This window comes from Manacus vitellinus, unplaced genomic scaffold (assembly GCF_001715985.3).
Source record: "Manacus vitellinus isolate BGI_N305 unplaced genomic scaffold, ASM171598v3 scaffold_6_pilon, whole genome shotgun sequence".
Classification (NCBI taxonomy): Eukaryota; Metazoa; Chordata; class Aves; order Passeriformes; family Pipridae; genus Manacus; species Manacus vitellinus.
The window spans coordinates 20,874,282-20,890,850 of record NW_021940750.1 but is presented as its reverse complement, the minus strand read 5'-3'; the positions used below and the strand labels follow the sequence as shown (position 1 = coordinate 20,890,850).

At 45.9% G+C, this 16,569-nt stretch overlaps 1 protein-coding gene across 1 annotated transcript; it reads left to right on the top strand.

Moving 5' to 3' along the window:
* The first annotated feature begins 5,112 nt into the window (after nt 1-5,112).
* On the top strand, nt 5,113-10,927 carry ZDHHC22 (zinc finger DHHC-type containing 22). Its single transcript, XM_008924956.3, has 2 exons — nt 5,113-5,848; nt 9,942-10,927. The coding sequence occupies exons 1-2, from the start codon at nt 5,290-5,292 to the stop codon at nt 10,205-10,207; spliced, it is 825 nt and encodes a 274-aa protein (XP_008923204.1). The 5' UTR covers nt 5,113-5,289; the 3' UTR covers nt 10,208-10,927.
* The last annotated feature ends 5,642 nt before the right edge of the window (nt 10,928-16,569 follow it).

Here is a 16,569-nt window from a genome sequence, read left to right as displayed (position 1 = left end):
TAAAACCCAGCTACCTAAAACCATGGCATCAATCTGCCTGACCTCAGTGCTGGGTGCCCCTCAGCTCTCAGGTATATGTATAACAGGAAAAATACTCCAAGATCTTCTCTCTTTCTTTCAGAGGTTTTCAAAACACAAACCAAGAAGAAGTATTGAGGGAATTGGGTGGCTTCATCTAGAGAAGACATGGTAGCCACTTTCAAGTATGTTAAGGACCGCAGTGAGGAAAGGATTAATCTTTCTCTGAATCCACTGGGATAAGGATTAAGACCTTAGACTGCTGCAAGGGAGTGTCAAGCTATGTATGAAATACTCTGAATGAATAACAGTGAATTGAATGGATTGCCCGGGGGTGGTGGAGAATCTGCATCACCTGAGATCTTCAGGACCTGATCAGACTCTTGTCAGCAAGGGACAGGTAAGCTTGGAGCAAGAATATGGAGAAACTGGGAAAGATGTTTAAGTTGGCCTCTGAAGGTCATTTCTCACTGTGAGTAGAACCTTAGCATTAGATTTGTTTCAGGAAGATCAGGTCCTTCCTGGCAACCTAAGTAGAATAATGCAGAACTGAGCGAGGAAAGGACTGAGCTCCCTTTTGCTTCATGCCTCCACCTAGGCAGATTTGAGGCTGGTCAGCACAAAAGAATGCAACTCTGCTGCCAGCCATACTGTATTTGTTTTGTTGCTGAATTGAAGACATCAGGCCTCCCCTGTTACTTTTTGTGGCCATTCAGCTTTACCTAACCCAACAGGAAACCTCTCCAGACATTGTGGGTCTTCAAGTTTTGGAAGCTAACTACCCAGACAAAGAAAAAAACCCAAAAAACACTTAATAAGGTTTGTAGTTAAGTGATAATTTAAAGCAAGCAGCGCCTGGTTTACCACAGAGAGCATTAATTTCTTCCAAAATATCAGAGCAAACAGCAGAGATTTACTGACTAATTTTGGAGAAAAATCACCATCAGACTGTATCCTGAACACTAAACTAATAGGACTGTCTGAGGCAATGCACATTTTGGGTTGGAAGAAATTATACATAATTTGGGATGCAACTCAAAGTGAGATCTTGAAAGATGTTGAGCAGGCTGTATCAGAGCATGGCATCAACTGGAACAATATTTATTCTGTTTAAAATCTCTGAGCACAAGGAACTAGGAGATCTGGAGACAAAGCTATTAAAACTGTCATCTGCTAGTCATTACCAAGAGTAGCCCAGGTGATTGAACTAAAGGATGAAATCACCAGCTGACAACTGTATAGGTTATGCCAGTGGCTTCCCACCCCACTTGCTAAAGGGACATACTGGGAAAGAGTCTATACCAGGGAAAGTCCCCCCACACAATTAGCCAGCAGGGGAGAGTGGAGTAGTGACACTCAGCATCATCATGTGTTCTTTATGTCCAGCTGTGAAGTTCTTCCAGAGAAAGGCATATAGCATAATCCCTGCTCCCTTCTTGTTGAAAAACAAGAAAATCTTGACACATGAGTGAGGTGATTGACCTTTGGTTGAAAAGCAGAATGGGGAAATACTCTAACTCTCGGGTCACAAAAAGATTCGGACAAGAAAAAGTGAGATAGTATTTCTGAGTGTCACACATTGAAATTGTCTCATGATATTGGTTTTAGAGCAGGAGAAAATCCAATTCATGCAGTAAATGTTTTTACTTTTAAATATTTGCTCCAAATTAACTACTGTTCCCATTTTTCACTTACTCCCTGTGGTAATCTCCTTATTTACCCATCTCTCTCTTATATATGCGCATGCATAGGCAAATTCATCCCCAGTCAACTTCTCCCTCATCCTGTAAACAGCTCATAATATCAACACAACAGCATTGAAAGAGGATTTATTTACTATATAATAAAATATGAATCCACTATTTTGACAGTGACAAACAATAAGCATCAGTTTGCAGGAGCATTTTAATGAGAATGTGGGGAATAATCTGCCTCACCATTCTTCAGTTCCAGTGGAAAACAGTTTTTCCCCTTCCCTTCCCTTCCCTTCCCTTCCCTTCCCTTCCCTTCCCTTCCCTTCCCTTCCCTTCCTTCCTTCCCTTCCTTACTCCTTGCCTTCCTTCCCTTCCTCCTTTTCCCTTCTTCCCTTCCCTTCTTCCCTTCCCTCCTTCCCTTCCTCCTTCCTTCCCCTTCCTCCCGTCCCTTCCCTTCCCTTCCCTTCCCTTCCTTCCCTTCCCTCCTTTCCCTTTTCCCTTTCCCTTCCCTCCTTCCCTTCCCTTCCCTTCCTTCTTCCCTTACCTTCCCTCCTTCCTCCCCTCCCTCCCTTCCTTCCCTTCCCTTCCCTCCCTTCCTTCCCTTCCCTTCCCTTCCCTCTCCCTCCCTTCCCCTCCTTGCCTTTCCTTCCCTTCCCTTCCCGTTCCCATTCCTTCCCTTCCCATCCCTTACCCCTCCCCTCTCCCCCCTCCCTCCCCTCCTCCCCTCCCTCCCTCCCCCCCTCCCTCCCCTCCCCTCTCCTCGCGCCCTTCCCTCCCCTGCTTTGGCTACAGCTTTTGATGTTCCCTATGCAGGCAGGCTTAATGTCTTTCATGAGATGCAGTCCCTTCAGTCAGGGCTCTTTCATGACATGAAAAGCTTTCTCTGTAATTTTTTTATTATTATTTTTATGTAAGCTGTTAAAACATGGAGAAAACACTGTCTGATTATTTAAAGATAAAATCCAGACTGGGTCACATATCTCTATTGCAAGACTCAGTCTACTTTAAATTGATGAGCTGAGGGAATATTGGAGGATTTTTATTCTCAGTAGTCGTGACAGGCGAATGAGGGAGGTGGGAGTGAAAGCTAGATGGGTTCTGAGCAGCTTTTCCTCCAGTTCTGCCGGAGGTGTCTCTTAGCTGTTCATCACTGTAGATCCAGTGCCTACAGTCTTGGTTTGCACTTGCTTGTATTATTGCCACTGCTTTTCTCAGAAATGTTGAATCATGAAAGTTATCTGGGAGAAAAAAAAGAAGTTATTTCTAAGGAAGAACCCTTGAACACTCGGTTGCTGTAACCACCTTCCGTGCTAGTGCACGTGCAGGAGACAGGCACAGCCACTCTCTCCTCAAGGCCTCTCTCCCTAGAAACTGAGGCATGAAAAACATTTCAGTTTTGCTCTGCACCTTCAGGCAAAGGGAGAATCTCTTGTGGAGAAGCAGAGTCTGTGCTGAGGGGCTGGCCAGTAAGCATAGGACCTCAGTTAGGCAAAACATATCTTTATTCGGCTTTTGACCAGTGCAGAGTTTGACTGTCTGCAAGGGCACAGCTGCAGCTCAGCAGCCCTCTTTTCTCCCCTTCTCCTGTCATGTGTGGCTCATCTGTGGAGGGAGAGAGGGATGCTATTCATTGGAGCTGGGAGGGTGCAGCACGTAGGTGTGTAGGAGAAGGAGCGGCTGTGCACAGCGCCTGTGTAGACAGTACAAGGACAGCGTGGGTGGGCAGAGGGGGGTGAGGGTGTGCAGCTGTCAGAGAGCAAACACGTTTCTTCAAAACTTTTACCAGCATGTCATACTGCCCAGGCTCCACTTGCCCAGGTCAGAGCCTTTCCTGCTGTTGTGTTAAGGTGCCTGCAAAGCTAGGGAGGCTTTAAATCTGCAGAGACTTCCCCTCACGTTTCTCCTTGCCCCTAGTGCCCCTAGTTCCCCTAGTGCCCCTGGTGTCCCCTCACCCTGCCTCCCTCACCCACGCCGTGAGAAGGAAGGGTACTCCACAGGCTGTAGCAGCAGAACGCCCCTTCCCACTCCTCTGCTCTCCCCGTGGGACTTGTCAGAACCTCAGAGCCCCAAGAGCACACTTCTCTTCTCCAGGGCCCAGGTCGTCCTCGGAGGGAGACAGAGGGACTAGAAGCAGATGCGGATGGTGCTGAAGGGACAGCTCCGGCGGGGGGTGGGCAGGGTCCGACCGGGGACAGGGACATGGGGAGGGTCGGGAAGGGAGAGGACCAGACAAGAATAGGACTAGGGAGGGAGATGAAGAGAAGGAGGGAGAAGACCAGACTGGAGCTGAAAAGCACAGGGACAAGTACAGAGACAGGGAGAGACGGGAGGCATTAGACGCAGAGAGACAGACACGGGGCAGGGACAGAGAGAAGAGGAACAGGACAAAGCCGAACCGAGCAGGACAGAAAAAAAGCATGAGGGGAGAGGGAAAGGGAGAGGGAGGGAGAGAGGGAGAAGGAGAGACAGCGGCAGACGCGGGCTGTGCTCCGCGCTCGGCTGCCCATGGGGATCTCGGCACAGCCAGTTGTAGCAGCGGCCTCCGCCGGCGCCAGAACGCCGGGGTAGCGGGCGGCAACCCGCCGCGACCTGGTGGACAAGGGACTGGCAGGTGGCAGGCGCGGCGGCCGCCGGCGGGGAACCCCTCCGTGGACGCCGTGGCTTTGCAGACACCGCGGCGGCTGGGGAGCCCCTTGGGGCGGCCGGCATCTGGGGTGTTCGGGGTTCCGGGGCACCTACACGGCCACCCAGCCAGCTGCCCGCCGCGAGTGGTCCTTCCGGGCTTTCCTAGAGCCCTGACGATGCCGGCTGTAATGCCCGGGTGCCGGGTAACCGGGCCGGCGGAGTGCCGGCCCGCCCGGCCAGGATTGAGCCGTGCCCACCGGAGCCGCAGTCTTGCAGCAGCGGGGACGCCCCGGCCCGGTAGCCGAGCGCTGCAGGTTGCCTCTGGACACACTCGACCAGCTGTTTTGTACATTTTCTAATTTCGTGCAGAACAGGGCAGCGGTCATAGAGGTAATCTGTAGATCCGTGGCTTTAAGGGATAAATTAGAGCACTGGATTTGATCCGTATTGCAGTGGATTAGAGCAACCTATCCCCCCTCCCCTTCTCCTCCTCCCACCCCTCCTTTCCAATTCACTCCCCCCTCCTTCAGCACCACCTTTTTTCCTTTCATGCAATACCAAAACTGATCCTGCCTGGCAGAGGGACTCTGCTAGGCGAACAGAGCGGTGACCACGTCGCCTGCACACCGCGGGAGCCGCCTCTCCCCTTCCAGCCGCCGCAGCCCCTCCGGGGCATCGCTGCTGCAAGTTCCCCGCGAGGCAGGCGCCGAGTTGCTGCATAGATGTCGTCCTCCGGGGCGGCCGGGAGGAGCAGTCGCGTTGGCCCACGGGCTGTCCCTTTGCCCCGGCCCGGCCGGGGCCGTGAAGCGGCGGCGAGGGAGAGCAGTCCCCGGAGGGCATTTCCCAGAGGCAGCGGGGCCGGGACCTGGCAGGAAATGGAAGGATGAAGTGTGTAGCCGGAGCGCTGATGTTCCTTCTCTTCTTGCTTTCCCCCGCAGGAACGTAATCCGCAATGCTAGTTCTCAGGTTGCTCAATGTTGTGGCTCCAGCCTACTTCTTGTGCATCTCCCTAGTGACCTTCGTCCTCCAGATCTTTCTCTTCATCCCCAGCATGTTCAGAGACCCTTCCACCACCCCACTTTTCTCTCCTGCTCTGCTGCATGGGGCCCTCTTCCTCTTCCTCTCAGCTAATGCCCTGGGCAACTACGTCCTTGTGATCCAGAGCTCCCCCGAGGACTTGGGCAAGGACTTAAACTTGGGCAAAGGAGGCGAAGTGGCGGACTGGCTGGATGGAAGCAGGTCCCCTGGCTCAGCCTTGCCCAGCACTCACTTCTGTAGACTGTGTGCCAGAGTCACCCAGAGGCATGACCACCACTGTTTCTTCACAGGGAACTGCATCGGGAGCAGGAACATGCGAAACTTCATCATGTTCTGTCTCTACACCTCCTTGGCTTGCCTCGACTCCCTGGTGGCAGGCATGGCTTACATTTCTGCTACACTCTCCATGTCCTTTGTGGACCCACTGGCCTTCCTCACTCTTCTGCCTCACTCTATCAGCCAGTTCTTCTCAGGTAAGGACTCCTTGCTCAGACATAAGGAGTGGGTTCCTCCTCTAGGGCTCCTGAGATGGGGGGGACCTGATCTTCCTTGGATAGCCGTGTTGTGGAGAGGTGGTAGGGAAATGGGCAAGAGGGGCAGTTGGCCTTCTTTGGAGGCTAGAGACAGCCTTTGCAAAGGACTTTGCTTCACATGAAATAGAAGTTGGGACCTACTCCTGGTTACAGCCACAGCCCTATTCCTAATGCATTAGGCTCTGGAAAATGCTCCGTAACCAACCTGTTGGTGACAGACTAGGGCTATCTGTTGTGCAGGACATATATTGCAATTAGACAGAGGAAATGGATTTCACTCATTGTTCTGCAGGTGTGGGGAATCTTTTTCTGGTCTTACAGGCAAAGATGGGGGGGTTCTGTAGGTTTTTGTATCGTACAAATCTGCAGGTTCTCCGTATTCCAGCAGATATGCCCTCATTCTCTTTGTCCAGGTCCACTCAGCCCCTCCACTGTCACCCACCTCCCGCCTCCTGGCAGTGCAAACTTACTGAGATCTTTTCATCCTTTCAGCACTGGGAATTGGGATTCAGGCAACAGAAACCGAGAGAAGAGTTAATGTGACATGATTAGCCACCTCTTTTGTGACCCCAGTCTGAGACACAAGTCCACAGAGAACCAGAGGAAATTCTCTGTGCTCACTCTTTGCAAGAGCTCCACATCAAAAGCAAAAACCTTCTCCTTGCTGCCATCCTTTACTTTTCTTTCTGCTTCTTCCCCTTTCCCCTCTCTCCTGGCCTTTCCATAAATCTCCACAACCCTTCTCTTTCCCTCTCCTGATGTTGCTCCCATAACTCATCCTCTGCCCTTCTGGCCTTGCCTCTTCACCTTGCAACACACCCTCAGACTCTCCAGCCTCAACCCTTTCTCTGTCCAAACCCGAGAGCTAGAGAAGAGACTATACAGACAGTTTAGACTGTTACTTTGCCCTGAAAGCAACTACAGAAAATTGACATTTCCCCCCATGCAGTTTATGCCTTGTACACTTAGATCAGCTTTCACTAGGTTAAAATACGTATCCCATATATTTTAGCTTTGCAGATTCAGCTGAGCTCAGTAAGAAGGGAGCCTGTTTTGGCTTGTGCACTGTCACCAGAAGTGTTGATTACAATCTGAGTGTGGAGTCTCCACTACTAAGGATACAGGAGCCAGAGAGGCTCCAGCTTACTTTTCAGATTCCAGGCTGGGTTTGGAGGTTTGCCATCTGAAAACAAACAAATATCTCTCTACTTGGCAAATTAGCAGATTTGTCATGGTAATCACTGAGAGACAATAAACATGACATCCTGCCATGACATTTTTATGGAGTCATTTTTCCATCTAGAAGAATTTTTGTAAATAATATAGCATGAGCTTCACTAGCATTAGAAACACTGGGAGTGATTTTCCCCTGTGCCTAAGCTCTGGTCAGCACAGCAGCCTGGGAGGGGGAGCAGGGATGTGGGAGATTATCAAGGAATTAGTTCTCTCTGAGGGCTCATCTCCACTGAGCTGCGTCCTAGCACATCTTTGCAGAACCACTGAAGTGACCCAGCTCTGGTGTCAGCAACTGCAGTGCCAAACACAGCAAGTGGGCAGTGTTTAGTGGGACACGATGGGGCTGGGTGCAGGGTTGGGAGCCAGAGCACCCCTGACAACCTCTAGTTCTGCTGGGATGAGAACTGCTGCCTCACACAGCAATATACAGGCATGTGGTGTCTTGATTGCTTGGGAGAAAGGACCTACTAGGCTTCTACCAGCACATTTAATCTCCAGTTCAGGTAAGAAATACACAGTCTTGAACAGTTACCTGGAAGGGCTGCCCACACAGTATTTTTCATCTAACTTAACTATTACTTAAGGGTTGTTATATGATCCAGAGAATTGCTGCAGCAGGGAAAAAGCTTTACCTTTCTTCTTCTCCATCATGCCCACTGTACTGCAGAAGGAGTAAAGGAGGATAAAGGGTGAATCTGCTGGTCTTACGTCCAACAAGTGTTCCCTGTTTTCATGCTGGGAAAATTTTCAGCTGGCTCATTCTACCCAGACTGTGCTCAGGCATGCATTTCAGAATCTGACCCAAAGTCTATAATTGCAGCCTATGATTCAGCTTTTCTGTCATGGATAATGTATGGCAATAAGCTTGAAATCATACCAGGTCACTTAGAGCAAAAGTGGATCCGAGACTAAAAGAGACTGTGGTGATGAGGAACAAATGGAGAGCACTTTTGTAAACATAGGTCAGATTGGATCCACTAGAGAAATTATAGAAAATGCTTTATGTAGGTAGCCTGAAGAAAAGGTTAAAAAAATCATGTATCTGAAAGGGATAGCTCAGAGATGCTTAATATTTTCAAGGGGAAACAAGGGTAATTACTTTCTGGATGTTGAATTTCATCAGCTTATATAAATAAAGCTTACAGCAGCCTTGCAAAGGTTCTAAAGAAAATAGCTGTATTTCTCCATATCCCATCTGAGTATCAGCTATAGGAAAGAACAAATGTCTGTCACATTCTGGTCCAGTAAAAGAGGGACAGAGAATCCCATATTAGGCTTCCTACCTGGTAGATTAAGTTATTCTGGCAGAATTGGTATGAGGATTTGTCATTATCCTAAGGGGCTTGTTCTTCTATTGCTGTGTTGCATACAGAGCCCACTGAGCTGAATGGGGTCTAATAAGAAGGGAAAGATGACACTGCATTTCGGAAAAAAACCTGAATGACTCCTGAGTGTTTTTCAAGTGAGGACAATCTCTGAAAGCTTGAGGCTGTAGTCAGTGTCCTTACAAATCATCCTCAGAGGAGCCTGCCCCAATCTCTCACTTACAGCACTGCCAGGTGGAGAAGCCAGGATTCACAGATTGCAAAACCAGATGATATCACCTAATCCAGCCTTCTGCAGAAGAGAAGGAAGACATGCATATCAGTGACCCTTATATTGAACTTAAAAACTGAAACAGCCATGTACCTGCTCCACCACAGTTGCTCTTGTAGGGCCCATAGTCTTCCAGAGGGACAGGAGCATGTGAGAGATGTTTTATTTCTAAACCTTGCAGGAACCGGTGAGAGGATATCAGCTATTTATACTGGTATTGAAACACATTTAACTCCCTTTGTGTAAATATGGGTGTTTAATAATACAGCAATATACACAAAATACGAGTGTAAACATCATATGGGCACACAGAGAATATTATATTAATGGGTTTAGATTGGCTTATACACTGAAAGGTCACTCAGTGATACCTGCTGTTATACTAACATTTTCCAGAAGGAGTTCTAAAATCATTGTAGAGGAAAGGGCCCACAGAATATTTTTATTTAAATACATTAATCATAAATATATACTAAAAAACTCTCTGTTGAATTAGGAGCTTCAGATATACAAAGTATTTTGACTATTCTAGCAGCACCTTATAAAAGGAATTTGGATTATATTTTGGAAAGATTTCTGTTTCTTTCTTGCATTCATGTGAAAACTGCCTTTGCCAAAGGTAGGAAAGTCGTTATTGATTTTTTTTCTTTCTTCACACACACACACACATATATATATGTATGCATACACACGCATATAGTGGAGAAAGAGAGAGAAAAATGGAGAGAGAAATTTCAGATCTTTTTGCCTCGTATTAATAAACACAGTAAAGTTTCTGGAAGCACCTACATGCTGTAGGATCCACTTCCCATTTCAAAAACCTAGAAGTCTTAGATTCATTGTGATGAGTAGATAAATCCTTAAATAAATTAATCATTCTTCAAAATAGTGCTGGACTCTTACAGACATGCTTAATTTCTGACTGACTTTGGCCCTATAATCTAGATCCTCACATTAACAGTAAAATGAGAGGTGTGGAGAGACCATTATCATTTTAGTATTTCCCCAGGGAGGTCCATTGCATCAGATACTATGAAGAAAATAAATTAACATATTTAGAACAAGCAGCCTGTCTTGCTCCTACGTCGCCTCTTGTGGCCAGAGGCTTGTTGGTTCTTGGAGCTGAGTGTTACACTGCGTGTGAGGTGTGTCTAAGCTCTTTCTTCTGTTGTCCTCCCTCCCCCTGACTCTTGGTCTGCAGGAGCTCTCCTTAGCTCTGAGATGTTTGTCATCCTCATGCTCTACCTCTGGCTTGGGATCGGACTGGCCTGCGCTGGCTTCTGCTGCCACCAGATGCTGCTGATCCTGCGTGGGCAGACTCGATACCAGGTGCGGAAAGGGATGGTGGTAAGAGCCCGGCCCTGGAGGGAGAACCTGCAAGAGGTCTTTGGCAAGAGGTGGCTGCTAGGACTTCTCATCCCTGTGCTGAATGTGGAAAGTGACTACCGTAGGCAGAAAGAGAAATAAAATACCCACGTGCGGGTGTGCAGCCCGTGCACACAACGCCTCCTCTGTTCTCTCCCACTGTCTCCTGGATCACTAAAAAGCTGGGCTACTCCATGTCTCGGGATTGCAGCTGCTGTGGGAGGAAAGGATGGGCTATCAAACAGAATAAATTTAGCATATTAACATGGAGATCACAAAACATGTAGATGAGATACTGCAGCTTAGTAGTCACATCACTGCACCTGTGTATGTGGCAACAGTCTTTGAAGTAGCAGAAAAATTAGTCAGACCTTCTTGTGGCTCCCTGCCTGACTCCTCCAGTCACCAGCCCCATTAGTCACCCTACATAGTCCTAACAAACCACAGCAGGAGCTTTCAGAGAGGCTGGACTGTTGTGATATACTGTAAAAAATGGTGTCTGTTCCTTGGTAGGGTTTTGCAGGGTGCCAACATGAGGCAGGGTTACACACTTGAGGTAACTTCATGTGAGAGCATTCTTCAATGAGCATTGTTCAAGAAGTGTTTGGACAATGATCTCAGGCACATGGTAGGATTCTTGGGGTTGTCCTGTGCAGAGCCACGAGTTGGACTTCAGTGATCCTTGTGGGTCCCTTCCAACTCTGGATATGATTCTATGATTCACAACACTGAGAAGCGCTTAATGCCAGAACTACAGTGCAATCAAGCTGCCCTTGATTGCAGGCTATGCACATGGTAAATGTGACAGGTAAACCTTCTCTCCACAGCCTAGAAAATCAGGAGGAAGACAAAGAGAAATTGAGAATTTCTCATTTCTGTTCTTGATCTGCTCTCTATGCAATGATATGTCAGGACTGTAGCTCTGCTACTTATTTTTAGTAGTCCTTTGTCCAGTGACAGAGTCCAGGCAAAGCTGCCCTTCTGACAGGGAGCAGCAAGCAGATAAATCCTGATCAGATGGAGGCACAAGGAGAGGAAAGCACAAGGTGAATGAAAATGTGTTTGAGAAGCTGTGTGATGAGGCAGGTGATGCATGCCTGTGAGAGACAGAGGGAAGTGTGGACACACAGTGAGCAGTTGGGAGGCTGCCAAGAGCCTTGCTGCTATGTAAGAGCCCTGATGCATCACCCTCTCACAGGGGACACCTGCACCATTAGTGCTGTGAAGAGTTCAAAATCCCAGAAGACAGGAAGGGTTTCCAGCCTATCAGGACACTTCATTTTGCACTAAAACAAACAGAAAAATGGTTATCTCAGACATCCCTGCCACACTGTAGTTACAGGCTGTCCAGGGCAATTCCCTCTCGCATTGCTGCAAAGGGGTAAATTCATCCATGTTATAACTCCATTAAGGAGGTTAATAGAATTACTACAGGGATTAATCCACTTAATGTGTCAGTTGTTTTTTAGCTGCAGCAACAGTCCATGAGACCCTATGCTAATAGGTGCCTTAAGAAAGGATACCACGACATCTCTACCAGGATCATAGCGCTGGATTCCCCAGCAGCTCCAACAAGCAGCCTCTGTTTTGGCAAACTGCATCACCCTATGTGGGCTGGATAGGAACCCATCGCTTCTCTCTAATAGGGTGAGGAGTATGCTGACAAGCTGTGAGAAATGTTATTTCTTCCTCAGAAATACTCTTGGTGCATCCCAGGTAGGGGAATGCACCTTACTTTCATCCTCGAGTTTCTCACAAGCCAGTGGCACTACAGGCTTTGTAAGCGTCTTTTACCATTCACACTCAAATACATGTTTGAGTCAATAAGAAACAAAGTCTATTGTGATGAGCAAAGTAACCTTGAAAATATACTGGAAAAACCCTTAGCTGGATAATTAAAACATGTAGGATCTATGTCCTTCCATGTTGTGTGTGTTCGCATGAACACACCACTGTTTCCATGTGTAACACGCTGTATTTTCACTAACAGTGAACAATAAAAAGTGTTCTGATTTTTTACATGAGCTCTATTGTGCTTTTTGACAGTTAGTTGTCATTAGCTGTCTCTGTACATTTGTTACAGCATACACACAGACATGTTGAAGGAAGAACTTAGGATTTGTTTATTGGCTTTGCCAATAATTCATTGTGTGATTTTTGACAAGTTCTTTCATCTTCCCTACTTTAATGTAATGACCAATCTAACAATGCATCTAATAACCAATTTGCAGACCCATTCTAATTTCTATCTATAAATTACACTATCAACCTCAACTGAAAGGTATGGGAAAATTAAGCTATTATCATCGCCCACAAACAGCATCTCGACATAAATTATTCCTTACTGGCAAATGGCATCAAGGTGAGCAGACAGTCACCTTGATGCTGGGACTAGAGCCAGAGTCTTGTGCCACACACCTAACCTTGGAAGGATTCCCAAGATTATTCTTATTCCACAGACTCAGTGATCCAGCTTCTTCTCCTTTATATACTTAAAGAAAACAGGCTGTCAACATTTCAGGCAGCAGCTACCTCCCACCAGCAGAAATTATGGTGTGAAATCTTTGCCCTCTGCTTTTGGTGTTTGATGGCCTCTGCAGTCTTGGGCAGTTCATGGCACTTGGTGCCTGCTACCACAGTGCCTTGGGCTGTAAAACTCTTTGGAGCCACATACTGAGAAAAGCAAACAAAATGAGAGTTTCAGTGGGCCACTCTGCATGGACAGAATCCGTACAGTACAACAGGATTAGTTGCCTGAGAAGCTTGTTGCCTGTTCCCATCAGGGTTGGATCCTGCCTGGCTCCTGTGTCAGGGTCACAGCTGTCTGCCCTCACCACAAAATTTCAGTCCTTGCAGAAGCACAGATCCCAGTTTGAGTCAGCACAGCCCAGTCACACATAACTATTCTTCCTGTCAGGCACCTGTGTTCCCAGACGTGAATTGCTGCATCACCATTTTATGCAGCTAAATGGTTCCTTTGCAGTAAACTGCTGGATTCCAGTAGTAATGGTGGGACTTTCAGATGGATACAACCTTTACAGTTATGATCCTCTGGGATGGAAAGATCTATAAAAATAGAACATTAGACTGGCCTTATATATTGACTTATTTCCCTGCTCATTCCCAAGTGTGTGGACTGCCCTGTTTTGGGTAGCATAGTGGTTCTGCAGGAACTGTTGAGAGTAGCTCTTTAATTAGCCAGCTGCCCTGCCATGCCTTCCTTGCCATACCTTTCTGTACTTGTAGAAATCCTTGGCAAGAAAATGTACCAGGGCTCAACAACTATGAACAGAACCTTTTCTCTTTGCTATGATTTAGTAAATGGAGGCTGAGCTCAATGGCAATGTCACAAAATCTAAATCTGTTCAATGGCTTTCAGGTTTTCTAAGGATAAATAATAAAAGCTTCTCATCCTCTGTGCTTACAGAGTCATATACTTACTATGTGCATTTCAGTACATAGCACCTGTAATAGCAAATATATTTTGGAACATGATTTCTTGTAACAATGCCGAAATACTTACAAAGGTTATAAAAATAAAGCACTTAAAGCTTCTCTGGCTTTGGAAAATCAGATGACCACCATTTCTTCTCTGATAATGCTAATGACTGAAGTAAAAGCTCCCTGTTGCTAAAGATCTTGCACAAAGACCACAGACTTTTGCTTAAGTGGCTTGTCTATTTCAAATGTGACTACCCGAAAATATGGTGTCACCTCAGAGGTCTCAGAAGCCTTTGCAATGACAGTGTAGAGCAAATCAGGGGATGCAATTGTGAAATAAACCAGAAGTCTGTTCTTACATATAGTAAGAATCTCATATAAAGTAAGTAGTAGGTGATTTTCCTCTTCATACTACATTATTGGGCAGCCCTGAAGGCCTGCATGCAAAAAGTCTTCACTAGATATTCTCAGAGGATACAGAGTTAAAACATAAGAGTCTCAAGTAATAAGGCAGAGGGAACATAAGAGAAGAGATGACATGAAATAGCATTTATCTTAAGAAATAGCCAGCTCAAGGGAGATGATCACAGTCTAAAAATACTTGCAAGGAGACGGACTAAATGAATGAGGAGACTCATTAACTGTAAGGAGATAGCTGGAGGAGGACAAGCAGTCCTGGACTGAGAGAAAGAAAGAAAAGCTGAGGTCAAGAGCAACCAGAGAAAGTGGCCTCAGTGAGAGCAGAAGTGTATAGGGATTATGAGAGCCATCAGGCAATATGAGGCATGACAACAGAATTCAAGTTATCTTCACTGATTGTTGACTGAATGAACACAAAGTTAAGAAAACTCATTGGTAATCACCTCCTGCTCAAAAAAACTCAAAACCCCAGCAGAGCCAAAAGGGTTTTTCTCTCTTGAACAGCAAGTTATAAGCAGGAGATGCATGGATAGAAATCATGAGTAGCAACTGCAGAGTCTACATAATTCTCTTTGAGTTATTTAAAGACTAACCAGAACTATCATGGTTGGAGTGAAGCAATGACCTACTTGTTCAAATAAATAAATAAACAGAGAAGAAAATTTAAATCATATGTGGAGTCTCTGTACCCTGCTAGATATTCAAATCTATGGAAACATGATGTCAGACAACAGTAAGATGGTCTCTAATAACAATGTGTCCACATGTGGGGTCTCTGCTTTTCCAGTTCTTTTCCAGAAAGCCAGGGGAATGAGGAATCCTTGAAGATTACACCAAAGTCAGCAAATATGGACCAAGCAGTTCTTCAGTCCTTTTATGGAGCCATCCTGGCAGCAGCCTTGTCTTCATTACACCAAAGAGCTTTCAGCATTGGTTGTCCTACTGAATCTGACTGGCAAGTGATGTCAGAGGTCTGGCAGGCCAGTCCCATGTCTCTTAAGGCTTTTGGAGCAGATTCCTCTAGTATCCCCAGATGTTTACAAATAAAAAGTGCAAGTTCCCAAGTACCAAGTGTCATACACTATTTGCACAGTGCCTCATTTAACATGTTGTCAGTCACCTTAATAGTAGTTCCAGAATTGCTATCAATTAAAAATAAAGGGACCACGTTAATCAGTTTACTTCAAAAGAGGCAAGGCAGTGGATGGCAATAGCAAGTTCTATGTGAAAGTTTCATTTGTCTGCTACTGATTTTACTGTATATATACCAGCTTAGAGGAATGCACAGCCCCTGGCCTATATTTCAGCTGTTTTGCTCAGTCTGTCTTTATCACCATTCATTCACAGATTCATGTTATTATCATGCCTGACTGGAAAATTTTCATTAGCTGTCAGGTCAGTGTTTTTACTGCTTGTATTGGACAAGAAGAGATAAGACCTGAACTTATGTATCATCAGACTACTGAAAAAACAATAGATTGGTTTGTCATTGCAATACCCTTAATAATCTTATATGTTCACTGTGCAAGAGAGTTAACACAGTGGACACACACGAGAGTACCCTAGGAGCTAAAAAGCAGCTTCTGAATGCAGCCATGTCACAGAGGTTATTATCAAGGAATTATGTTCTCATCCAGAACTGCTTAAGACCAGAGATGAGCTTTATGGTCAGTGACAAAAAATCCAAGAAACAGATCAGCAAGGACTCCTAGTGGTTTATGATTGCTGGGAGGAACTTGTTGACCAGTACAACACAAGCAATCTTTGTAGGCCTATCAGAGATGCAGTTCATAGAGACCTAAAATCTCTTTTAAAGCTCTGGAAGTAAAGCTTAAAAAATAATTTCATGCAAGGAGGAAAGGTGAAACTTCATATCAAACTCTAAGACCCAGTTTCTGGCTCCCAGAACTGGAGTGTTTTTCAGGTGTATGGATTCAGCCCACCACCATCTTAGATCATTCCACTGCTTCAGGATAGACAGGGATGTCAGAAGTTTGACTACATAATCAATGGAGCTGGCAGGCACAGTCAGCCTGGACAGAGCCAATATCCTGTTGCAAGAGATGCCATCAGCTCAGAAGGAAATGTTATTATCCAGGCTGTCAAAAGGCCACTAAAAGCCCCTTAGCTTTCACTAAGCTAAGGTAAGGATTTTTCCTGTAACACAGAAGCTTCCTATCAGATCCAGGTACAGAAGAGAAAGAATTCTGTAGTCAGGTTGGAGGTCAACACCACATTTCTCCCGTTTGCAATCTCTTTTTGGCTTTGTGTATGGACTACTCATGAACTAATTTGGCCAAAACTTGCTCAGCATCATCCAATCACCTATTGGCATCTACTGGGAAGGGATGAATTTCAGCAGGGGCTCATAAGGATACATATTATGTTGATGGGAAAAGAGAAGAAATGTGTGAAATATGTGAAGGAGTATGTCAACCCAGCCTGAAAATTATACCATGATGGACAAACTCAATATGAACCTGCAGAACAAGATGTCAGGATTTCATGCTGCATATGAAGAGGAACGCGAAGCAAAAAAATCACAATAAACCTTTTCTATCATTCTTTAATGCAGTGAAGACATGGAATATTATATTTGGCAT

What these genes read in the sequence shown, in the direction of transcription:
- ZDHHC22 (XM_008924956.3), top strand. Translation starts at nt 5,290, where the DNA reads ATGCTAGTTCTCAGGTTGCTCAATGTTGTGGCTCCAGCCTACTTCTTG. An exon ending in TATCAGCCAGTTCTTCTCAG is followed by an intron (nt 5,849 to 9,941) that starts GTAAGGACTCCT and finishes CTTGGTCTGCAG; the next exon opens with GAGCTCTCCTTAGCTCTGAG.